At 33.7% G+C, this 27,765-nt stretch overlaps 1 protein-coding gene across 1 annotated transcript; it reads left to right on the top strand.

Moving 5' to 3' along the window:
- On the top strand, window positions 1–27,115 carry LOC141508911 (vomeronasal type-2 receptor 26-like). Its single transcript, XM_074217981.1, has 6 exons — window positions 1–224; window positions 5,380–5,671; window positions 6,980–7,783; window positions 15,620–15,847; window positions 19,294–19,417; window positions 26,187–27,115. The coding sequence occupies exons 1-6, from the start codon at window positions 1–3 to the stop codon at window positions 27,113–27,115; spliced, it is 2,601 nt and encodes an 866-aa protein (XP_074074082.1).
- Window positions 27,116–27,765: the final 650 nt, after the last annotated feature.

Here is a 27,765-nt window from a genome sequence, read left to right as displayed (position 1 = left end):
ATGTTCCTACATCTTTTCCTCTTTCTGATGGTGGACCTTCTTCAGTCTGTGGAGCATAGAGGAACTCCTCTCTGCTTCCTCAAAAGAAAGCTCAGTCCCACCCATCACAGAGATGGGGATCTTATTGTGGGAGGATTTTTCCCTTTAATTATATATGAAATGACTTTTGTACATTTTTGGAAATATTTCCACACCCCTCCTGAGAAATCTCTCAATGGCTTTCAGTAAGTTTTTATTTTATTTCCTTTTTAAGAAGTAATTGTTTTTTGGGGGAAGAGGCTGATTTAAAAGTAACTTTTAACATATTTGCCTGGACAGAATATAATTTCTTGTCCTATTTCTCTTTAAAATCCTTTAAACGGGGGCGGCTAGGTGGTGAAGTGGATAAAGCCCTGGCCCTGGAGTCAGGAGTACCTGGGTTCAAATCTGGTCTCAGACACTTAATAATTACCTAGCTGTGTGGCCTTGGGCAAGCCACTTAAGCCCGTTTGCCCTACAAAAAAAAACCCAAAAAACCCCCCCAAAAACCTAAAATCCTTTAAATGGAGCAACCTCTCTCCAATCAACCACACATAAAATCACACTCTGAACCATAGAGTAATCAAACTGGTTTTTCTTTCTTACTTTTTGTTTATGAAAAGGTTTTGAAAGATCTGGCAACTCCCTCTGAATATATCATTTAACTTTATTTCAACCTTTTTTTTTTCCTGGAAGGCATCATATATGACTTTCTTTATGGCTGCACCATTATGTCTGATCTTTATAATATTTGTCCAGAGAGCCGCTTATGAGTTATATGTATATGCATAGGATCTTATTCTTATATGTATAAATCAAATGATTTTCACTGTTCACATATAACTATTAAACAACTACAATATATGATAGTTGTGATATCTATCATTGCTGTGGACATATAACTACTAATGTATATAAATCCATATGATAATAATCTATAACTAAATTTGTATCTCAGAGAAAAAATAAAAATACATGTCTCTATCAATGTAACAATTATTTAATCTCTTAGAGTGTTGACTGGTGAACTGAGAAGATAATGACTTGCTGATGATTGTTCAGTTGGGATTTTTTAGTCATGACTTTTAGGTCAGATCATCCTGATTCTCTGTTCAGGCTGCTATGTCCCTTTCTGTCTCTGTCTATATCTTTATCATCTATATTTATATATTCATATATATCCATATACACATGCAAAAATGTATATACATATCTCCCTCTTTCTCAGTCATGTTTCCATTATTAGGGCTAAGGACACTAATTATTTGATATAATTATTTTGGTAGATTGAATTCATTCTCAATGTTTAATGTTTTTAAATTATTGTTTTTCACATAAAATATAAGACAGAATTTTCTCATAATCTATCTTTATCAGGTTTGTGAATTACTTTATATATTTTATTTTAGTTGATCGTCATGACTTTTCATGTCAGAAATTTTATTATACCCTATCTTATAGAGATGAGGAAATTGAGTCAGAAAACATTTGGGAAATTTGCTTTATTTCATAAAATTAATATCTGAGATGATATTTTAATTTCAATTCTGTTTTTAAGCTCAAGAATGAATCCTCTGTGCCACTTAACTTACTCAAGTATTCTTTGCTTATTCTTTTTTATATTTATTCTCATCTTGTAAATTTGCAAGTCATTTTTAAGATTTAATTTGTTCACTTTCTTTTTAATTAGATTTATGAAAGTTTCTAAAGGTGGTCTCTCCCTATTCTGGTAACTTCTCTCAATTCCTAAAATGATATTCCTAAGTCATATATATATATGTATATGTATATATATATACATATATATATACACATATATATATGTATATATATATACATATACATATATATATATATGTATGTATATGTCACACACCTATGGTATGAATCCTATACCTCCTTCTTAGTTCCAGGATCAAATACAAAATACTTTATTTTCATTGAAGAGCCCATCACTAATCATCCGCTTCTTACCTTTAAAGTCTTCTTATACTTTACTCACTTTTATAGATGCTAAGACCCAGCTCCACCAGTCCACTTGATGTTTCTCCAGTTCACTAGTCCTCTCTTTTCACTGATTGCTTCTCATCTTCAGAAAGCAGCTCTCCCTTTGAATTTTTGAATTCACTGAGTTTCTTCCTACCCCACCTAAAATCTAATCTTCAGCAATAAATTTTTTGCTAGCCAACTTAATGTTAGGGGTGTCCCTAAGGAATTATTTCATAATAATTTTGCATGTATTTTTGTATTCAGAACCTTAACTTTTTTGATCTTTCTTTTGTTTTAAAACTCTTGAGTTTACCACAATCCTTGGCCCATAGGAAATAATTAAAAGCCTTTTTTGTTGATTGGCTATTAATCTCTTTCAAAATATTTATATTTTTGTATACTTTTAAGTTCTTTATATTGTAGTCCAATTTCTCTGTTTTCTCTATTATTTGTTTTTTCTTTCTTTTTAATCAATTTTTAAAAATTTATTATCATTTGAAAGAGTGATTCACTCTTTTGTGCTTGCTGCTTTTCAACATTTCTCTATAATTCACATTGACAAGTCAAGCCATTTTACAGATTTCATGTTCCCTTTATATTAGATAAGTACATTACTGTAGATGAATTCTTAGGTACATTTGAGCTCTAATTCCACAGTTCTCCATTAAAATTTATTAAATGCACATTATTTATTAATTTTATTTAGAAAAGCAATATATTATTATATTTAATATATTGATTATTGATTATATATATATATATATAAAGATATTGATTTTGATTCTGCCTATATCTGTACTGTACTGAGGCAGTGATGTTGTACAGTGGATAGATTGCTGAGTCTAAAGTCCTGAGTTCATTTCAGATCCCAGACAATTACTGGATATGTGAGCTTGGGCAAGGCACTTAACCCAGTTACCTTCAGTTCCTCAGCTATAAAATAATCTGGAGAAAGAAATAGCAAACCATGCCAGTATCTATGTCAAGTCAAAAAAAGATATGGGTTCAAAAGAATCAGACACAACTGAATTGAGTAAACAACAACATAGTTCTGTATATAGAGAGAGATGGTGAGAAGCAGAGATAAAAGGATGGAAAAAAAACACCTAAGAAGAGAAAAAGAAGAGGTGAGAGAGGGAAATGAGAGAGAGAGAGAGAGAGAGAGAGAGAGAGAGAGAGAGAGAGAGAGAGTTATGACAATATTAGTTCTACCAACGATAACTTCTAACCCACATTATAGCAATGGGAAAATTCCTTAATTTGTCACTGCCTTGAAAACTGTCTGGGTCTATAAGGTGTAGACCTGAAATAATTTGAGAAATTTGCAAAAATAACTGAGAGTTACCCATCTCAAAGAAATGAAAAAACTGAAAATATACATTTTTGTAACCGTCTGGTGAGTTTTAGGGATTAGATGAAAATGAAATAAATCAAATTTATTTGATATTTTTCTTAGCCCAGTTATGGCTTCATTTACCAGGCCAAATTTATTCTGTGTTCCTAGGAGTGAGGCCAGAAGTTGTGATTTAAACTAGCTATATCTTTTCATTGCCTGTATATTAAGAATTGATTGAATAATGACTATTTGATTTTATTAATTTTTCCAACTATACAAAATTGCAATTTTCAACAATATTTTTTCAAAGTTTTGAGTTTTGTTTTTTTCTCCCTCTCCCTCTTCCCTCCCTTTCCCTCTGACAGAAAGCAATAGGTTATTCGTATATAACCATGCTAAATAAAGATCCATATCAACCATGTTGTGGAAAACAGACTCCAATTGAAATGGGAATAAAAAAGAATTAAAGTGAAAAAAAAACCCCTAATACTTAAGACAACTTTAAAAAAAACCTGAACATTGTAAGCTTTCATCTGCATTTGAATTCCACAATTCCTTCTCTAGATATGGATGACATTTTCCATCATAAATCATCAAGAAATTTCATTGATTATGCTGAAATAAACAAGTCCATCGTACTTCCCAAAATTTCCATTAGTATACAATGTTTTTAAGTTTCTGCTCTCTTCATTCAGCGTTACTTGATAAATGTCTTTCCAGGCTATTATGAAGTCCCATCCATCATGTTTTCTTTTTAAAGCAATAGAATTCCACCACATTCACTCATTTCCCAATTGATGGACATCCCCTCAATTCCTCATTCTTTACCACTATAAAAAGAGTTGTAAAAATTGTTGTACAAGTGAGATTTTTAAAGTTCCTTTTTTGTGATGTCTTTGGGATTCAAAGTATTTTTTTCTGTATCAAAAGTTTTAATTCCCTGTGGGCCAAATTCCAAATTGCTTTCCAGAAAGGTTGGATCAGTTCACAAAACCACCAATAATGCATTGGTGTCCTAGCTTTCCCCCATCCCCTTGAACAGTGACCATTTTGATCAATCTGAGAAAAGTGAGGTGGTACCTTAGAGTTGTTTAAATTTGCCTTTCTTGACTCTAGAATGATTTAGAGCATTTTTCATAGTCTTTGTGATAGCTTTAATTTCGTCATCTGCTAATTGCTTGTTCATATCCTTTGATCATTTATCAATTGGGGAATGACTTCTTATAAATTAGACTCAGCTCTTTATATACTTTAGAAATGTGTCTTTTGTTAGAAACATTAGTTGTAAAAATTGTTTCCCAACATACTGCCTTCCTTTTGATCTTGGTTGCATTGAGTTTTTTGGTGCAAAATCTTTTCAATTTAATGTAATCAAAAGTATCCATTATGAATTTTATAATATTCTCTATATTTTTGGTCATAAAACCTCTCCTTTTCATAGATTTGATAGAAAACTATTCCCTGTTCTCCTAATTGGCTTATGATATCATCTTTTATGTCTTAATCTTGAACACATTTACACCATATCTCTATATGTGAGATATTGATCTGTGTCTAGTTTCTGTCATACTATCTTTCAGTTTCCCAGTAATTTTTTCAAAAGAATGTTTTTATTCCATAAAATGAAATCTTTGGGTTTATCAACCAAAGGATTACTATAGTCAGTAACTACTGTTTATTTTACATCTGGTCAATTCCAGTGATCCACCATGTTATTTCTTAGCCAGCACTAAATAGTTTTGATGACTGATGCTTTATAATAAAATTTTATGTCTGGTTTGACTACATCATCTTCTTTTGCATTTTTTCATTTATCCCTTGATATTCTTGATGTTTTATTCCTCTATATTGATTTTGTTAATTTTGTCTACCACTATGAATTAACTTTTGGTAGTTTGATTGATATAGCCCCCCAAGTACTGTGATTTATATACTCTAAAATTAAAAGCACTATTTGAAATTGTCTTTGGGTACCAACTACCTTCTTTGGGAATAAAAGAGTTTTTTGAGTCCTGACATTATTGGTCTCATTTGAGGTATCAAGAAAAACACTACAATCAAGTCCTGGCCCTGGTGTTTGCTGTAGAGGAAATCAACAGGGACGCCGGTCTATTACCTAATATTACTCTAGGTTTCCACATCTATAACTCCTATCCCAACGATGTCAATACCTTGGAGAGCTCCTTAATGTGGCTATCAGGTCAAGGGATGGTTATTCCAAATTACCACTGTGAGAAGAAAGGCAAATCTTTGGTTGTCATTGGAGGAGCCAATTCTGAATTGTCAATCCAAATGGCTTCCCTCCTTGAACTCTACAAGTTTCCACAGGTAAGAATCATGCTAAGAAACAGATAAAAAAAATAGGAAAACATTGATGGCTGGAAGGAGAAAACCCTAGGAATTTTAAGGTGGATAGGTGACATGGTAAACATTGGGAAATCCTATCTTCTGGAGATATTCTTCAGCTCATGCTTAGGGCAAGGAATATACAGAGAAAAGATATAGATATGAGTTATCATCATTGATGTTCTATTAGAATTTACCCCTCTCAGAATGCACTGATGTATTTAACTACTCCATCTATCCATCCATCCATCCATCCATTCATCATACATCTAGCTAGCTATCTCGTTATCTAAACTATCTTATATTCCATTTCATTAATCTAAACCTTATATTGCATTATATTGAAATGATTACATTCATCTTAATATTTATGTGTTCTAAATAAATATTAACTATTTTTACATGTATACAACTATATAAATGGAAATCTAGATGGCACAATTGATAAATACTTGGGTTAGCAATCATGAATACTCATATTCATGAGTTCAAATTTGGCTTCAGACCTTTATTACCTTTGTGACCTTGTGTAAATCACTTGAATTTAGTTTCTCATCAGTAAAATAGACTGGAGGAAGAAATGGCAAATCACTCAGTATCTTTGACAAGAAAATTTCAAATGGACTTGACTGAAAAACAATATAAATATATATACTTTTGTAATCATTACAATTTAATATAATATTGCTGTTTCATATATACATATATACATATATATACATATATATTCATTTGTGGGTACATCTTACATATGAGTTTTTATATGTGTATATATGTATTAATTAATATGTATGTAGAAATGTAACAACCAAAATTAATGAGAACTTATCAAATTCTTGAACTTGAAATGAATATTATACAATTGGGTGCAGAAATGGAATTGGCAAGCTGATGTAGATGGGACAAAGTAAATATAAAATCTCCAAAATTATCATAAAATCTCAAGTGAAAAAAAAGGAAACTGAAATATCAAGAAAAAAGTTATCGCACAAAAGTCTGTGGATAAAAGAAAGAAACTCTGGAGGTTGCATTAAGACAAGTTTTTTGAATGATATGAAACCTAGTCACAGGTACCAGAAACTTCCTTAGAGATGAGATGAGATCTTAAAAGTAAAAAAGGGAAACAATAGCAAGGAGAGAAGGTAGAGGCTCAGATTCTGAGACTGCAGATTGGTCTATGCAAAAATATGGCAAAAATGGTGGCAACATAGGATTCATGGTCTGTTATTATATAATTTTCTCTTATCCATACTTCAGTTTCAACAGAGAAAATTGTTCTTTCCTGTTCAGATCACCTACGGCCCATTTGATTCCATCCTGACTGACAAGGTTCATTTTCCAAGTGTTTATCAACTGTCACCCAAGGATTCCAACCTTGCCCTGGGAATGGTCCAATTAATGGTGCATTTCAACTGGACATGGGTGGGACTGGTTATAATAGATAATACCAGGGGGGAATCATTCCTCCTGGATATAAGAGAAGAGATGGCCAGGAAGGGTGTCTGTGTGGCCTCTATAGAGAGGGTTCCTCCCAGTGAAAAATATACTATTAATATCCATAATGAAATCATGCAAAGAATTGGTGGATTTTCTACCAATGTAATCGTTATTTATGGGGATACCAATTCACTAAGGACATTTCAATATGCTCAACATCCTTATGTGATATGGAACAAAGTGTGGATTACCACTTCCCACTGGGATTTCATTATGAGACCCCATGGCATGCCTGTTGTTACTTTCAATGGATCTCTGATATTTTCTGGTCAGACAAAAGAAATTCCAAGTTTCAAAACTTTCTTAAGGACAGTCAAACCTGCTAAATATCCAGATGATATTTTCCTTAAAAGATTTTGGCATTCAGCTTTTCAATGTCCAGTTGACACTTCAAAATGGGAGCAAGAAATTTGTTCACACAATGCTTCTTTAGAGATACTTCCTTTGCGGTATTTTGACATGTCTATGTCAAGTCAGAGTTACAATGTCTACAATGCTGTGTATGCTGTGGCCTGGGCGCTCCATCAACTACTCATAGCTAGATCAGAAATGGAATACCGGAGAGATGAAGTCAGCCTAGTTCCATATCCCTGGAAGGTAAGTTTCCACTTAGAGTGCTAGAGAGTTCACATGTCCCAACTTCTCTGATGTATAGGTTAGGAAAAAAGAGTTGTGTGTAGAAAGCAAGAAATGAGTGATTCACTCTCTGTTATCCCTTAGGAACTAGGTCTATATTTTTCTTTATCAATAATGCTAGTCGTAGCTGTTCCAGAAGTCAATCTCAATCATGACCAAATCAACAGGAACTGGTGAGGAATTGAACTTTGGATTACATATCTTTAGTTTTAATTCCTAGATGAATCTAGAGAGATGACATAGTGAGTTTTGAAAAGGGATCCTAAGGCCTGTGCAGACACAGTCTCTATGACTTCATCATATTTGATATTTTTCGAGTTGAAAGGACTCAAGCCCCAGATAGTTCCCATTTTTTTATATGTACCACAGCTACCTAAGGTGGGTACCATAGGTTTTACCAGGAGGGCCAAAGGGATCTTTGACATGATGACATCTGTGACATGAGAATTTCCCAAAACTGTAATGTGTGTAGAATTTAGTTTATGGGACTAAGGATAAATAAAACTTGTAAGAAGATCCAGGTTAAGCAGGGACAGCACTCAAAGGCTTCAGGGCCAAATCTGTCCCCTAACTGATTTTATATAGTTAGAAGGCAAAGGAGGAAACATAGTGTTCAGTTTTCATACTCATAAATAAAGATGAAGATAAATAAGATGTATGCTGTCTGGAAGAGAAGAAACAGATGTTTAAAAAATCTTGTTATCATTATTAGACTCCAATCAAGGTACTAGGCATTTTTAGCATGAAGAGAGTTCAAAAAGTAATTAGGTGAAGATGTATGAAAGCTGTGTAGAAGTATTATCGCTTTTTAAAAAATTAAAATGTTTTATTTATTTGTTTTCCCAAGTACATACTACTTGGTTTTGAGTTTTACATTTATCCTCCCTCCTTCCCTCTCCCCCACTCCTTGAAGGAAAGCAATCTGATATAAGTTATATATTTTAGTTCTATTAAATATAGAATAAGATTGAACATGTTATAAGAGAAAATTCAGGTCCACATGGAAAAAAAAGAAAACATTAGAGAGGGGGGAAATGACATAACACATAAGCAACTATTAAAAATTAAAGATAAGAAGCTTTGTTCTTCATTTAAATGCCACATTTCCTTCTCTGCATGTGGATGGTATTTTTCAACGCAGGTCTTTTAAAATTGTCTCTGCTTATTGTACTCTATCAAGGTCAGTTATCACCCAATGTGACATTAGTGTGTATAATATTCTTCTGATCTGTTCACTTCACTTAACTTCAATTCATGCTAGTCTTTCCAGACTTTTCTTAAATCCCATTTCCCATAATTTGTTAAAGAACACACACACACACACACACACAAACAGACAGCAGTTTGTTCATCTATTCCCCATTTGATGGGCATTCTCTCAAGTAATAATTCTTAGCCACTACAAAAAGAGCTGCTATGAATATTTTTGTCCATGTTTTCATGATCTCATTTGGATCCAGACCTTGTAGGTACATTGCTGAGTCAAAGGTTATGCATATTTTTATTTCCCTTTTGTGCATAATTCCAAATTCCTTTCCAGAAAGGTTGATCAGTTCACAACTCCTCCAGCAATATATTAATGTCCCAGTTTTCCCATATTCCCTCCAACACTCATCATTTTCCTTTTCAATCATCTTTGCCAATCTGAGAGGTGGGAGGCGATACCTCAGAAATGTTTTAATTTACATTTCTGTAATAAATAATGATTTAGAACATTTTTTCATATGACTATAGATAACATTGATTTCTTTGGCTGAGAATTACCTTTCCATATCCTTTGACCATTTATCAATTGGAGAATGACTTTTTTTTATAAATTTGACTTAGTTCTCTATATATTTTAGAAATTAGTCCCATGTCAGAAACATTAGTTTTAAAAATTGTTTCCCCCACTTGCTACATTTCTTTTGATCTTAGTCATAGAAGTTTTGTTCGTACAAAAACTTTTAGTTTAATGTAATTAAAATTATCCAGTATGTTTTTCATAATGTTTTCTAAGTCTTTGGTCATAAACAGTTCCCCTTTCCATAGATCTGATAGGTAAATTATTCTTGTTCTCTTAATGGGTGTATAATATTATCTTATATATATATATATATATATATATATATATATATATAAATTCTGCACCTGTTTCAACCTTTTAAACAACTAGTTTATATTTAATTGGGACCAATTCTTCCTTGAAGGTTTGGCACAATTCATTGGCGAATTCATCTGCCCTGGAGATTTTTTCTTAGGGAATTCGTTGATGTATTGTTGAATTTCTTTATCTGAAATGGGCTATTTAATTATTTAATTTCCTCTTCTTTTAACCTGGGCAATTAATATTTTTGCAAGTGTTCATCCATTTCACTTAGATTATCAAATGTATTGGCATATAGCTGGGCAAAATAGGTCTGAATTATAATTTTGCTTTCCTCCTCATTGATAGTGAATTCACCTTATTCTTTTTTGAAACTAGTGATTTGGTACTCTTATTTCTTTTCTAAATCAAATTAATAAAAAAGTGTATCTATTGGTTTCATTTATTAGTTCAGTAATTTTTTTGCCTTTAATTTTCATTTAACTTTAATTTTCAGAATTTCTAATTTGGTATTTAATTGGGAAATTTTAATTTATTCTTTCCCTAACTTTTTAGTTGCATGCTTAGTTCATTAATCTCTCATTTTTTTGCATATAAGTATTTAGGGAAATAATATATCCCTAATAACTGGTCTTCCAGTGCAACCTAGCTGGTGGAATGAATGGTTATCCTGGATGGTCCTACCAAAGCTCTCCTAATGCAAGTGCTGAAACTCTCCCACTGTGCACACCACAAAGGCTTCTGCTCACATTTTACATCACTAGTCCCACAATTGCCTTTGGTATTGTACAATATGATGAATAAGCCCATCATATTTGATCATCACTCAGTTTTGCTGTTGGTGTGTACAATGTTCACATTCTTTGCACTTCTCTCAGCATTAATCCATGCAAGTCATTCCAGCCTATGTTTAAGTCCCATCCCCCAGGGACAGGCCTTTCTGGGAGATCTTCCTCTGTTGTTTTGTCTATCTAAAATCTTTTGAGATGCTTTATTCCTATCAGTTCTGAGGGAATGCCAGGAGACCTTAAAACAATGCCTCATTTTCCTCCACCATCTTGGCAAGAAGTCCCCTGAAGTATTATTTTTATAAAATTATTTGTTCATTTTCCAACTACTTGCAAAAATAGTTTTCAAGATTCATTTTTTCTCAGATTTTGAGCTCCTCATTTTTCTCCCTCCCTACTTTGCCTTCTACCTCAACTTAACAATGAGTAGAATGATTCCTACATGTATAGTATGTTAAACATAGTTCCATAATAGTCATGTTGTATAAAAAGAATCAGAACAAAAGAAAAAAACATAAAAGGGAAAAATAAAAAGCTGTAAAAATTTTTCAAAATTGAAAATATTAAGCTTTCATCTTCATTCAGAATTCCTCAATCTTTCTCTGGCTTTGACTGGTATTTTCCATCACAAGTCCATTAGAATTGTATATGATAATTGTACTACTGAGAAGAGTTAAATCTATCGCTGTTAATCATCACATAAAGTTGCTATTAAAGTGAAGTATATTTTCCTGATTCAGCTCACTTCACTCTGCATCAGGTTGTCTGAGTTTTTCCAGGTTTTTCTGATGTTTGGCCATTAATGATTTCCTATACAACAATAGAGTTCCAACACATTCATATGCCAAGATTTGCTCATTCATTCACCAATTAATGGGATTCACTAGCTGCAAAAAACTGGGTCCCCAGCTTTCTGCATTTCTTCTAATCTTGCTTATATTGATTTATTTTTTGTAAAAAAAAGACCTTTTAATTTAAGGTAATCAAAATGGCCATTTTGCATGTTTTAATGTTGTATAATTCTTACTTGGTCATAAATTCCTCCCTTGTTGAACATTATGATCCATATACTATTCTTTTTTTCCTACTCATTGGCTTTTGGCATTATTCTTTGTTTAAATCCTTTGCTCATTTTGACCTTCTCTTGGTATAGTGTGTAACATGTTGTTCAAGGCCTAGTGTTTATGTCATACTATATTCCAGTTTTCAAGCTGTTTTTGTGAAATAGTGAGTTCTTAGCTGAGAACATGGGAGTCACCCGGTTTAACAAAAGGAGATATTTTTACTCATTTACTGCTGTTTGGTTTGTACCTAATCTATTCCACAATCCACTTCTCTATTTCTTAGTCAGTAACAAACAGATTTGATGACTGATGCTTTATATTATAATTTTTCATCTGACAGAACTTGGCCACCTTCCTTTTCATTTTATTTTAATAATTCTTTTCATATTCTTGCTCTTTTGTCCTTCCAGTTCAATCCTGATAAAAATTTTCTAGCTTTGTAAAATAATTTTTGATGGTTTCATTGGAATGGAATGGAATTAATAATTTATTGTGTGTAGAATTGTTATTTTTGTTGTATCACCTTTGTTTATCCATGAATAATTGACATTTTACAATTATTTATATCAGTTTTTATTGGTAAAAAAGTGTTTTGTAATAGTTTTCACATAATTTTTGGATATATGTTTGCAGATAGACTCACAAAGATTTTATGTTGACTACAATTTCTTTTTTTATTAATTTTTTTAAATTTAAGGCAAAGGGGTTAAGTTACTTGCCCAAGGTCAAACAACTAGATAATTGTTAGGTGTGTGATGTTGGATTTGAACTTAGGTCCTCCTGACTCTAGGGCCTGTGCTCTATCCACTGTACCACCTAGCTGCCCCTATAATTGCCTTAAATGAATTTTCTCTTTCTTTCTTTTTCTGCTCTGCGTTTCTGGTTACAGAAATGATGATGGTATATGTGGCTTTATTTTACGTCTTACAATTTTGATAATGTATTAATTGCTTGAAGTGGTATATTTTTTAGTATGCCATCATATCATCTACAGAGTGTGAGTGTTTTGTTTCCTCAATACCTATTCTAATTCTTTCCATTTCTTTTTTAATTATTTATTCATTTTTTTGCTGCAAGATGATAATTTTGTCTTGCAAAGTATCCATTTTCTCTTGCATTTGCTAAAGTTCTTAATTGTTTCAAGTAGTTTTTAGATGATTTTCTAAGGTTCTTTAAGTATACCATAATATCATTTGTAAAGAGTAAGAGTTTTGTTTCTTCATTGCCTATTCCAATTCCTTCATTTTTTTCTTCCCTTATTCCTGAGTCTAACAATTCTTATTTTTTAGTTTTTTTTTGTAAGGCAAACAGGGTTAAGTGGCTTGCCCAAGGCCACACAGCTAGGTAATTATTAAGTGTCTGAGACTGGATTTGAACCCAGGTACTGTTGACTCCAGGGCCAGTGCTTTATTCACTATGCCACCTAGCCGCCCCAAGTCTAACAATTCCAATGCAATATTCAATAATAGTGGTGATAACAGACATCTTTATTTCACTCTGATCTTATTGGGATGCTTCTAGCTTCTAATTACATAAATTCTAATTGATGGTTTTTGTTATATACTGATATTGTTTTAAGGAATACTCCATTTATTCCAAAGCTCTCTAGTATTCTTAATAATAAATCAACTAAGAGTCTGGATGCATAGATAAATGAATGATTTTCATAAATGAATATTATGCCATTAGATCTCAAGAAGGTACTAAGATGTAAATTGGTGAGAAACAATACAGTAGGTTTTATTTCATCATTCATTCTTTGATTCAAAGAAGACCAAGGATTATCACAACATATCTTTAGTTGTGTAGTGATTAGATTTAAGTGAGGCAGAGTTGCACAAAAACATCAGACTCACTCTCTTCCCCAAGTCATATAAGTACAGCAAGAAGGCAAAAGTTAGTATAAATGACTATGGCCTGAGATCTAAAGGATAACCTTTCCATCTTTATTGACTGAATTAAATTCTACACATTCCACAGTGAATTCTTCTTCTACCTTCATGGCCAGTGGAATTAATTTTTCTCAGTCACCCATTTCATCAAGGAAAAGTCTTCACATGCTTGAAGTAGGAGTCCGGAGACCTCATTTATGACTTTGAGGACTGTTAGTTACTGTCCACTAGCTTAGCCCCCTTGCTGATATGGTTTTCCTAAGGTTGTCATCATTGGTAATGTATCAGAAGAGGAAACAAATGAGTAGAAAGACATCTAAAGAGAAAGTGATACCACAAAAACCAAGAGACAAGAAAGAGTCCATGAAGCCTGGAATGCTAACAGTTTGAAATATATCAGAAATTTCAAGAGGGATAAACAACAACATTATCGCATTTGATCATTAAGTGAACATGGATAATTTTGGAAAGAACATTTATTCTTCAGTGATTTTACAATCCACTTAATAAGTTTTGCTTGGTGAGAATATAAGTTGTGATGTTCAGGGGAGACAATTTGAGTTTTTGCTTGTTTCATAGAAATTCAAATAATAAAGACAAGTAAGATATAATGCAAAGTCCTGGTATTGGTCACCAGTAGAGTTTAAGGAAGGCTTTCTAAAGAATTGGAATGGATGAGGTATATCTGAAGTAAGTCAGAAAAGAACCATAGTATATGGAAAAATAAAAGATTGAAAATAGAAAAAAATCCCAACTGAAGTAGGAATCTATTTAGAGAAGGTGAGTTACTTTTGCATAGAGAAATGTGTTCTACTGGCAACTTTAGAGAGAGATTTTATGGTTTGGTGAAGACATTACCTCAAATGAGCAAAAAGAGTGATTTTGTTAAAGTGGATTAAGAGTGTTTGTTTCCCCCCCTTAAAATTTTGATTGAAAAAGAGAAGAAAAACAAAGGAAAACAGATTGGGAAAGATAACATGATATGGGTTCAATGATTGGCACAGTATGAGTGTTTAAGGAAGAAACAGGAAAAGTGCAAGAGATGTGAGAAATTAAATAATTAAAAAAGAGAAAAATAATTAATAGAATTATGTATCTATTTAAAGGAGGTGGGGAATGAAACTTGCTTGCTGTGGAGGCATATTAAATTTCTATCTTGACTCAGTTCAGTAATAAAATCTTGTGGTTGCACTGGCTAGTTTACAAGGTCTTCTCTAGAGAGCAGTCTATGATTCTCTGACTCTAAGAGAAGAAATGTTTCCTATTTTCTGTCCTTGACATCCTCAATATTGAGTTGAGGTGCACAGGCAAAGAAGATAGACTATAGGAAGCAAAGGTGGCTTAAGAGAAGCAGAACATTCAGGAATGAAACATTCATTATAGACGAAGCAAACACATTTCTTGCTTTTTTGAGTTTCCAAATGGAATTAGTTGAAATAAAATTTTAATGTAATTAGTAGAATGTTTACATGTGACTTATACAAGCTTTGATTAAGAAGATGTGAGTTGGACCCGAGGTGCTTCTAGTGAATTTCCTTGTCCTGAGGTTTGGCAAGAAATGAGTTCCAATAAGGCAAGCAATCAAATTATTTGGGAGTATAGTATGATGTGGTGGTGAAAAGATTAACAATGAAGGCAAAATTGGGAAGGGAGGAAAGTAAAAATATTCATCATTGCTTTAATATACTGCAAATGTACTATGGTATGAAGTAATTCAATGTCAAGCAAAGGTGGAAAATAGGTTTAGGATGGTGAGACATGGTAAGAAATTGAGCAGTTGATTGAATGAGTGAATTGAAAAAGTTTGATTAAGCAACTGCTATCCTTAAAGGGTTGGTTAGCATGAGGTGCACAATAGAATTATCCCTATATAAGGCTCTGGTGACGGCAAAGTTTATCTTGAAATTTCCAAATCTTTTGGGGGTCATTGCACTGGAGAATAACTTCTAACTTCCCTTCCCATTCAGCTGCACTCCCTTCTTAGAAACATCCAATTCCACAACAGTGTTGGTGACCAGGTATTCATGAATGAGAAAAGTATCCCCATGGCAAACTATGATATTAACAATTTTGTGGCCTACCATAATGGTACAGAAGTGCTGGTGAAAGTGGGAGAGTTTATTCCCCAAGCTCCCCTTGGTGAAGATTTTTCCATCCATGGGAATATCATAACATGGAGTCAATTGGAAGAACAGGTTAGTAGTAGCCACATGGAAGTTTTTTTATGGTTTTTGAAGGGAATCTGGGTTTCACTTCCTTTTTACCTCTTGGAGTCATTTTCTTGAGTAATGAAATTCTTCCCAATAAAATTTTTCATTGCATTCCACCATAAGTGTTAGGATAAATGGGAAAAGAAAGTTCAGGAAATTAATTTGGAAAGCACTGAAATGATAGTTAGCATTCTGAAATTCTTTTGTTTTTACACTGTCACTGAAATAGTCATTTTAAGTTGTTCTTTTTTTTTAAGAGGGATGATAAGTGATTGGAGTTTCTCTTTTAGTCTATCACTCTGTCCTTCTGTCTGTCTTTGTCCTTGCCCTTAGGGAAAAATTGCCTATAAAAAGAATAAGCCTCTTTAGGAGTCCTCAACCTTTAGGGCTTAAAGTGATAAGGAGATTCCAGGGCATCTGGTTCCCAGCTTTAAGAGAGAAGATGGAAGATGTAAACCCTTGTTCAAGTTGCTGAAATAAAAATTCTCTGAGACGACATTAGAGGAACAATGTCCCTATTCAACTTGGTATTTGAGAGATGATAGGGAATTACCTCTTAGATGAGGTAAAGGACAGTCTCTTCTGGATAAGTTTTGTTCTCTCATTCTCTGGCATCTAGATGGCACAGTGGAGAGAGATCTGGCCTTGGAGTTCAGAGCACTGGAGTTCGAATACACCTCAGATACTGGTCACTTTAGCTGTGTGACCCTGGGCAAGTGTGGTTTCAGAAATTTTGAGTGTGAATTTGTTAAAGAGCTGGAGATAATTTGATATATATATATATATATATACATATATATATATATGTATGTATATATATATATATATATATATATATATATATATATATATATATATATAGTAATACTCTTAAAAGGTGCCTCCAAGGGTCATCTATTCAGGTAATTAATGATTTGCACTGAAGGTATTTGGATTTAGCTGTTTATATCAGAAAGAAAATTTATTTTCAAGTTACACTTGGAAATACTGATTGCCTAACATCCAAAGTCATCTCCAATCATCCTTATTCATATCTGACCAATGAACCAGATGATTCTGGAAGAGAAATTGAGGCTGGTGACCTCACAAGGATCTACCTCATTCAAATCCAATTCATGTACTTGTCAAGACATCACTGATGTATTGGTATTCTTTGAAAATGAAGGACCAACAGTGTTATCTCATCTTTTTTAGTTTTTTGCAAGGCAAATGGGGTTAAGTGGCTTGCCCAAGGCCACACAGCTAGGGAATTATTAAGTGTCTGAGGCCGGATTTGAACTAAGATACTCCTAACTCCAGGGCTTGTGCTCTGTGCACTGCACCACCCAGCTGCCCCATGTTATCTCATTCTTTAAGAGAAACCTCTTTCATTTTTTATTGTCTTGCATATATTCTTCTCTATATACATTCTCTGATTTCTGTTTTGCTTTGGTTTTTTTGTGCTTCACAAAATAAGGGGTCATGTTGGAACTGGTATACTGTATAAAAGAATTCAAGCCTTGGATATAGAGGTTGGATGTCCTTTCCTTCTCCCAAGTGACAAAAGGTTCAAAGATAGAAGGGGACAAGTTTAGGGGGGAAACTAGTAATCAGAGTTTTTCACACCATGAGTTTACAATATCTATTGGGCAACAGTTTGAAATGTCTGAAAGGCAATAGGAAATCAAAGACTGGAGATCAGTAGTAGAATTAGTGCACAACAGTTAGATTGAATCAAATTCAATATAGAGATGATAATGAAATTTATGGTAGCTGATGGGGTCACCAAAGGAGTAGTCCAGAGAGAGAAAAGAAGTGGACCCAGGACAAATCCCTTAGGATCTCTAGTAGATAGAAAGTACATTTTGCTTATTTGTTTTTTTTTTTTTTTTTAGGATTTTTACAAGGCAAATGGGGTTAAGTGGCTTGCCCAAGGGCACACAGCTAGGTAATTATTAAGTGTCTGAGACCAGATTTGAACCCGGGTACTCCTGACTCCAAGGCCGGTGCTTTATCCACTAAGCCACCTAGCCGCCCCTTAGAAAGTACATTTTGGAAAAGGATGCAGCAAAGGAGACATTTAAAGAGAGTTTAGGTACTAAGAATTTTGATTGAATGTAATCATATACTGCAGTAAGGCTGCAGCATGGCATTCTTTATTCTAAGGAAACCAAAATCATCCCAGTCCAACTTCCTGCTTCCCTCACTGAAGGAATTCAGGTCTCCCTTAAAGTCAGATTGGGAGAAGACTCTAGAGATGTCTATTCGACCCTCCTTTTGAGTCATTTAATAGTAATCCTTATCATAGTTGTACCTCTCTACACCTCTTGGGTCACTGACTCTAAACTTTCCCTACATTAACATCGTGTTTTTTCATTATTTCAACAAGGATCTTTAGAAATCTGTTCTGTTTCCAATGATTATGAGCCAAAACAAAGACTCTCTTCTTTCTTCTGTTTTTTCTTTTCCAGTCATCTTCAACTTTAATTATTTGACAATGAATTCTCTTTGTTGGATCTCATAATTTTTTTTTTGCATTAGAACTCCCATTAATGACATTAGAAATGAGGCCAAAAGCACCTATCTCTCATATTTACTATAAGGATAAAATGACAATGTTTGGAAAGTGTTTTAAAAATCTAATTGTGCTATATAAAACTACCTAAAATTAATATTTAAAAGAATTTGTGTAAGACCAGACAATTTGTTACTTAACTAAAACTATTACTTTTTTGTTATTACGTGGTTATAACTATTATTTATAGCAGCAACTTCAGAAAATGGCCGGCTCTGTCATATGTTATAGGAATCATTTTAAGGAAAATCTTTAGTTAGCCAAACATCTTGTACCTATGTACTAAGAAATAGAAATATGTGGTTACTTTAATGCAAAATGTGACATATATGTTTATTATTTGTATTAACATGCTATAGCTTGTATTTAAATTCATTTGGAATTCTTGATTAGTTGTCATTTGACCTTCTGGCTGTGTTTTTTTCCAAGTTAGAACTGCATTTTATTCAGTTAGTATTTTAGTTTCTCTCTCTCTCTCTCTCTCTCTCTCTCTCTCTCTCTCTCTCTCTCTCTCTAATATGGATCAAGGGGTTGAAGTGACTTGCCCAACCAAAGTTAGACAACTAGTATATATCAAGTATCTGAGACCACATTTGAACTCAGCTCCTCCTGACTCCAGGGTCATTGCTCTATAACTGAGCCACTTAGCTGCCCCTAACTTAGCATTTTCTAGAACTTAGTATAGTATATGATTTACATAAAGTAATTTAGAAAAGCTTGTTGATTGACTATATCCTCAAAAATCTGGACCAGGTTATTACTTCACTAGAAATTCTACAATACTTAATGCTTTATAACATCCTCAATTCTCATGCCCCATGGACTTTCTAGTCTATATAAATGCCAAGACTTTTCAAAGAATTTCCTTCTTATCCAGACTCCCCGCTCGGTGTGCAGTGAGAGCTGTGGCTCTGGATTTCGGAAATCTGTCCGTGAAGGAGACATCATCTGTTGCTTTGACTGTGTCCCCTGCCCAGTGGGGAAGATTTCCAACCAGACTGGTAAGTATGTGAAGAGAAACAACTTTACAAGAAAGAGTCTTTTATAGGAGAGCGAATATAACATTGGAATAGATTCTTAAGGTCACATAGGTTTTGTGGAAGCAAAGCAATTGATGCAAATTTGAAGACATGAGTGGAAGAATACCAGAGATAGGGAAAACCAGGCTAGGAGCATAAAGTGGTCAGTGTCAACATAATACTTAGTATGGGCCCTGATAATTTGGGATAAAATTAAAGTCTTTGATATATGTTTATGGAGCTAATGTTCAGGGAGAGACTTAAGGGAAAGATGGAAATACTAACTCCCAGTCAAATAAAAGTAGTTATACATATATGAAGAAATTTTCACCCAAAGTGAAGAAAACAGCAGTTAATATGTATATATATGAATATTTATGCATGTAGATATTTATATATATATAAATATAAGTATGTATAAATCTCATCTAAGTGGGAAACAATGTATTTTTATAACTTCATCAACTTTTTTAGATGTGTTAATATTTTTATTCATTAACCAAATTTTCCCCATTATCCATCACATTCTTTCCCCCCCTAAATAAGACTGGATGTTACATATTTTTTTAAAAATTTTATTTATTTAAGGCAATAGGATTAAGTGACTTGCCCAAGGTCACACAGCTGGTCAATTATTAAATGTGGGAGATCAGACTTGAACTCAGGTCCTCCTGACCCTGAGGATGGTGCTCTATCCACTGCACCATCTACCTGTCCCCCCATATTAATTTTTGTTATAAAGGATACATTAGGGTTTATTTTCAAAAGAGTAACATTATTTTTCCTATGTATAAAAATATATTTTTTATTCAAGTACAAAGATCTACATTTATCAAATGTAGCCATTTCCAAACCCTGAATTCCAGCCTGAATTTTTCTTATTTCCTAATTTGCCTAATTTCATTTCCTAATCTCTCCTGTCCTGCAACAGAGTTCTTAAATGACCACTTTTTTTTTCTTTTTCTTTTTTAGATTTTTCAAGGCAATGGGGTTAAGTGGCTTGCCCAAGGCCACACAGCTAGGTCATTATTAAATGTCTGAGGTTGGATTTGAACCCAGGTACTCCTGACTCCAAGGCCAGTGCTCTATCCACTGCGCCACCTAGCTGCCCCTTAAATGACCACTTCTTGTCCATGAAGCTTGCTCATTGTGCATTGGCACCACAGCTGTTGGTGATTTCATCCCATGAATTCTTCACCCAAGTCACAACTTCATGTAGACTAGGTGTCATAATGTTTTCATGCTGATTTCTCTCCATTCTATTTTCAGTGTAGTCATTGATTTCCATACACAAATGGTCTTTGAATGACTTCTTGGAATCATGACTTATCTATTCTTCTCTCTGCAACATGTCCACTTGGGTAAAATAATTATTATTTTATTATCAATTATTTTAAGTATTAATGTCAATAATATAATTTATTTATATGTAAATATATATTAATATTATTATTTTATAATTCAATCTGTCCATTGTGTGTTGCAATGGACATAAGAAATCCATCCATCTAGCAAAGGATCTTAATTGCAGCTTAATTTGGGGGTGGGGCTTGTATTAGGAGCATCCTGAAAAATCATACTGGGGTTTATTTTCAGGGATATATGGCCAAAGAAAAAGAGAAAATAAGAACCAGAGAGGAATCAGTAAAATAAAGCAATATGCCAAATAAAAGAGAAAATTTGTGTTGTTCTCTTTTTTTTAGATCTTTGGGCCTCATCCCTCTATGAAAAGCAGGATGTGACTTTTTTTTTCTCATATTTCATCATTAGGACCATGAATTTGTTCTTTGAAATTTTAAAACATTCATTTAAAAAATAACTTTTGTTTGTGTGTTTTTTTTTCTATTTTTTGGTAATTGGTTTTGTGCTAAACCTTGTACATATTCTAATTTTCTCTCAGATTGTGCAATTAGTAAACTAGACCATAGAAGTCAGAATTTTAGTTGAATCTTAAAAGAATCCACAGAGGTCTGTAATCACACCAGTATCAGGGAGTGTTTCAGGTCTGGGGCACAAGTTAAGAAAATTTAGAAAGTTTTCATGTCATTTCAAAATTTCATTTTGAGTGATTTGGAATACTCAAGCTTTCATTAATCCATTTTATGATTTTTCTTTTGAGAATGTTAGATTTGGTAATGTAGGTTGTTATTATAATGTATATTATATATAAATAATATACACTTAATTTAAGCATATAGATATAGATATAAAATGTTCGTTTTGAATTGTTAATTGTATTATTTGTTATTTATTTCATTGTTTCCTTAATTTGGGTCATTATCTCTGTACTTCCTAAATTATTCAATTGAAGAATATTTTCAAAACTAATGATTTAAAATTAGTCACTTCAAGATTTACGAAGTGCCTGCAGGGTTTTAGGGATTGTCCTAAGCAAAAGGCAAAACCCTGTAGGGGAAAGACAATATGTAAAGAAGTTGAGAGAGGTTGGAATGTTGAAGTCCTACAACTGGGTGAGACATAATGAGGTGTCCACTATAGGAATGTCCTTGAATTGAAGGATCTTCAAGGAGTTCTCTGAGGTCCACCCACCAATCTCTCTGATTAAAGGGAGAGAGAGGCCAAGGACAAGGGGTTCTAAAAGGGTATGGGTGTTGGAGGTAGAGTCAATGGGATCATTCAGGAAGAACATTGCAGTATCTCATATTTCTAAAGCTATGCAATTTGCTAAGAACTTCATAATTGTATTTTCATTTGATCCTCACATCAACTCTCAAAGGTAGGTACCATTAGTATCTCCATTTGACAGATAATGAAACTGAGGAAAATGGAAATTAATTGACATATCAGGGTCACACAATTAAGAAGTTTCTGAGGGTGGGTTTGATCTCCGATATTCCTCATTACAGTCCCAGTTCTATTCAGTGGACCACTAAGTCAAGGAGAATATGATGATGTCTAGGTGATCGGCTAATTCTACATTTCATATTTATTTGGACAATCTCTCTTGCCCTGATTCAGGGCATTTTTTCCAATTCCACCTGGAAAAAGTGTACATCTTAACATGATTGAAAACATATCTTCTTTTTCTTCTAGTTTAGTCAGATTTTTTTTTCTATCCTTTTACCATTTGGGTTCATATGCCAAAAAAAGGGAATAATTTGTAATTCTCTTATCATTTTTGCATTACTTTCTATATATCCATTAATTCAGATCGATTTCCTTCACAACCTTCAAAAGTATTTAGTAAATTTACACTGACTATTAATCTTGTTGTATTGTCCATTTTTTAGAATAGTAGTCTTTCCTCATCAAATTTTATATCAAATTTTCCTTTAATTTATAACATAATAGTAACTATTTTTGGAATTTGATGCATAATAATTTTAGTAGGTCTTCATTTTTATTATATGTAGGTATTTGCTTTATAGATGTTTCTTGTAAGATATAAATGGAGAGATTTCTTTTTCTTTATCCAATATGCTACTCCTTTTTTCTGAGTAACAATCTAATCCATAAGCTCATTCAATTATTATAAGGTAATTCATAATATAGTTTTATAATGCATAATGTAATATGATGTGATATGATATAAGATGCTATGGTTTGATATATGATATGATGATGCAAATAATGTTGCAAGGTAATTTGATATGATGTAATACATTATAATAATATAATATAGCATATGCTAATTCAATAAGTTAAAGTATGGAGCCTAAGCTAATTTAATATAAATTTAGATTATTTTACCTATACTTATTTTAAGTTAGATTTCTTGTTTATATCGTGATTCATTTGTTTCTAATACTTTTCTTTTTTTCCAATTTTTAAGTCTCCATGTTCTTCACAGAATAAGAATTGATGTCTATATTGATTCTCCTCTGTGTTGTCTTTTAGATTTTTGACCACGTGATCATTTTTTTAAAATTATGACCCACTTTCAAAATTATGAAATCTTTCAGGAGATAGAGGTGTAAAATTTTAGAAGATGTTGAAAAATTTCTTCATTCTCTTATGTGTTTCATCATCTTTATTTCTTGACATTCTTATGGTCATTTCTTCCCTATTTTTCATGATGCTGATGATTAAGTGATGATTGGTGGTGTTGGTTATGGTGGGAGTGATGCAGATAAATTATTTGATAATAAAAATGTTAATAAAAATCTTTACATGCCAGGAAGAAAATATACATCTTGCCCATAAGTTACCAATAAAGTCACAGAGATGAAAGTCAAAACACATTAAAATAGAAAGTTGAATCATTAAAAAATGTTCTCACTGTCTGATATCCATAGAGTCCATTTCCTTTACATTTAACAATATGTTAATATTGTTAATTCATGAACTTTCAGTTGGTCATGGGGACTTTAAAATCTTACCAGTATTTGTCCTTGCATTTACAGCAAAACATATGATTCAATTTGTTTGTTTGCTTGTCTTCAAAATAATTTAGCGAATCATTTGATGTGGGGGTCCAGCCTCCGCGGAGTCCTTGGAACCTGACAGGAGGGAGAGAGTCGGCAAAATGAGTTGAGTCAACAAGTGGGTAAAGGCAGGAGCAGTTGACTGACTGTCAGTTGCTTAGATTTATTTTTATAGTCTCAGAATCATATGAAACAAGCAAACTAAAATCATTTCCTTGGTTATAAAAGTATACAATTTTCAACATTAATCACATAGTTCATATGGTTATACAAGTTTGATCATGCAGTGGTTACAGGTGTGATTATCAATCATGTAATTAATTTTCTTGTCCCTGCTCAGACCGTGATGACCTCAACCTGCCTGTTGCCTAGTTTGTTGCTGCATAGTAAAGTTATTGATTAAACAGAACTTTCCTTAGAATAATCTTTGATATAATTTGTTTAATGGAATGCTTCTATGTTTTTGTACCGCATATGTAATGTTTTCAATGTGTTCCCTTGAAAACCTATAGTGAGGGCAGTTATGTTTGTCCACCTGTCCGTTGACTCCTTCAATAACTAATTTTCCTTTCAGCCCTTGTTGGTAGATGCTATGGTTTCTATGACTTTTTATTCTTTGCCAATAAACTAAGGCTGTTAGAGTTCACATATTGGTCACCTCTACTAACTATTCTCTCACCATCTTTATCATATATTCGTGTGTATGATAAGGGGGGCAAAGCTGTTAATTTCCCTGGAATTCTATCTGACCCATCTTGTATCTCGTTTCCCTGTATATATTCTGACATCTCTCTGGAACTCCTAGTGCTGTATTTTCCAAAGATTCATAATGCTGAAGCCTTTTGTATGTCTCAGGGAGAGGCAATCCTGTTAAATTTGGACAGAGTTCACAATCTGTTTCATTCAAGGAATTTCTCTGAAATCCTTCCTTTATAGTCATTCCACTATTAGGATGAGTAAGTTTTGCAATCAATAATAGACCTATAAATATGGGTATACATGGAATCCCTATATATATTGAAGAAGGGAATGTTGTTCCATCAGGCGGTGTGACTGCCTTGAGTCTACTTGCCACGACTGTGTCAAACAGCTTAGAGACCCTGGCTCCCAACAATTTGACTTTCAATTTCTTTTTGAAATTAAGCAGATTGAGGAAAATGAGGCAAATGGTTAAGTGACATGCCCCAAACCACACAGCTCATGTGTGCATACATGGCTCTATTCAGAAACAAGAAAAAAAATGACAATAAAAAGTGATAGAGAAAAAAATACATTTGGCCAAAATGGGGAAAAAGGGGCTGGGGATACATTTTAGAAACAAGGGATTGTTTATTCTTCATTCATCACATTTTTATTTTTTTCTGGTATGTGGTGACTTAGTCTAGTAGTTTTCAGTTGAAGTAGAAACAAGTTGTTTTGTAATGCATATTTTACTTAGAAAATTTTAAAAATACATTCAGTATAAATGTAGTTTCACTTCTTTTGCTAATGTTTATATCTGGTTACATTCAAGATTTTTAGAGTTAAGGGAGTGGAAATGATTTTTATATCTTGTAAACAATAATTACTGTGGAGAAGTCTGCAAGATCCTGTGAATTAGAGAAAATGTTCAGCCCTCCATCTTGACTAAGAACTCCTGCATAGTCCCAATATTATTACCATACATGAGTCATTATACAGGTTGACTAGGACAGCTTATATATCTCTTCTCTGTAATTTCTGGTATTCTAGTCACATGCTCCCATATATAAATTCCCACAGGGATTCAATTTGTGTCTTTTTTATCCATGATTCCTTCTCCTTAGGACTTTATTTTTTATCTATAGGCTTGGACCCCATACCATCAAGGAGTCACATGACACCATGCCAACTCCTTCCCTTTACTTCCCCTCCCCAACCTTTACTTTTCAACTACCTTGTTTGTTCTTCTCCTTTTACCCTTCACATTAGGATGCAAAAACTGGAAGGGAAGGATTGTCATCAGTTTGCTGCTATGTGTAGGCCAAGATCTTAACACAGTATCTACCAAGTAAGTTTTAGTAAATGTTTCTTGACCACCTCCCATCGCCTCATACTTCTTTTATGAGAAGCTGTTATTATAATGGCCATGAAATCTGAGAGAAGACTTTTTAAAAATCGATCTATTTATGAACTAGAAGGGTCTATGCATCTGAATTATTATTGATTATGAATTTGGGATGCTCATTTCATGAGATACTGATATCTCTTGAGGAAATGAATAAGATCATGAGGGCCCCTTCCTTTGTAAACAAGAAGTTCAGTTTGCAAAATTTTATTGTTCTCTTGCCAGGGTTAATAAAATTTGGCCCAACTTCAAATATTGAAAATGTTTTTATTCTTTATAGATATGAAACGATGCATTGCCTGTCCCGAAGATGAATATGCAAACAAGGAGAGAAATCGTTGCCTCCCCAAAGTGGAGATCTTTCTGACATTTGAGGAACCTCTGGGCATGACTCTGACCTGCACAACTCTCATCTTCTGTCTCTTGACAATTCTGATCATTGGGGTCTTTGTGAAGCATCAGGACACTCCATTAGTGAAAGCCAACAATATTATTATTAGCTACACCTTGCTCTTCTCCCTATGCCAATGCTTCCTGTCTTCGTTGCTCTTCATTGGAAAGCCTACCTCAGCCACATGTCTTCTTCAACAGACAATATTTGGAATCACATTCACGATGGCCATCTCCTCCATTTTGGCTAAAACCATCACAGTATTGATAGCCTTCAAAGTAATAAGACCAGGGAGCAGGAACAGAAAATGGATGGGCTCTAAGACACCCATTTCTATCATTCTTATCTGCTCCCTGATCCAAGTGATCCTCTGTGGTATTTGGCTGTTAGTTTCTCCACCGTTCCCAGATACAGACCCATACTCAGAACCTGAGCACATCCTCCTGAAGTGCAATGAAGGTTCACTCATTGCCTTCTACTCTGTCCTGGGCTACATGGGGTTCTTGGCCCTGGGGACTTTCACTGTAGCTTTTCTGGCCAGAAACCTTCCTGACACCTTTAATGAAACCAAGTTTATCACTTTTAGCATGCTAGTGTTCTGCAGTGTCTGGATTTCATTTTTGCCCACATACCAGAGCACCAAAGGGAAAATGATGGTAGTTGTGGAAATCTTCTCCATCTTGAGCTCTAGTGGTGGCTTACTTGTCTGCATCTTCATTCCCAAATGCTATGTGATCCTTTTGAGGCCACAGTGGAACACCCAGCAATGGGTAAATCATAAGCCCTATGCCAGAGGATGTCAGCAGTCAAGAACATGACCCCCTGTCTCCTAGAAATATTATGAATATCCTGAAAAAAATAACGAAGTCATGTTTGAGGTTAGATATCTGTTCATATAAGTGTCTCCATTATCTGCTCATCTGAAGCTGTCCATTTTCAGGGCTCTTCCTTTATCTCCATCACCACCATTACCCTTCTGCCAGTTGCTGTATCAATTTCTCAATTATAAATTTTCATTGCCATTTTTACATTCTTAATCCTTTTAGACAAAATTTGTTTTTGCCACCCCACCTAGTGGTGTCTATAGACATTAATCCTTCAACCAACACCATCACCCTTCCCCCCCCCCCCCAGGAATAACTTCAGTTTTGGTTCTCATAAACTCCAACTGATATACTAATGGGAATATTTTTCTTTCATCATTTTCCTTTCTTCTCTGTCATGAATCCACTTGATCAGAAAGATTAAAGTTTTTACCTTCTAATTAGCAACTACTTTTCTTTTAGTCCTTTTATACTGACCATGCAAACAAGGAGAAATTGGAAATGTGTTTAAAAGTGAAATAAACACTTTTCTAAAATAAATCTTTTATTTTTTTTCCCATTATATACAATAATACTTTCTACCAATCAGTTTTGCAAGGGTTTGACTTTTACAATTTTTCCCTCTCTTTCCCCCAACAGAAGAT

Source organism: Macrotis lagotis, chromosome 1 (genome assembly GCF_037893015.1).
Source record: "Macrotis lagotis isolate mMagLag1 chromosome 1, bilby.v1.9.chrom.fasta, whole genome shotgun sequence".
NCBI classification, from domain to species: Eukaryota; Metazoa; Chordata; class Mammalia; order Peramelemorphia; family Peramelidae; genus Macrotis; species Macrotis lagotis.
The sequence above is the reverse complement of the archived record's forward strand: the minus strand, read 5'-3'. Positions and strand labels throughout refer to the sequence as shown.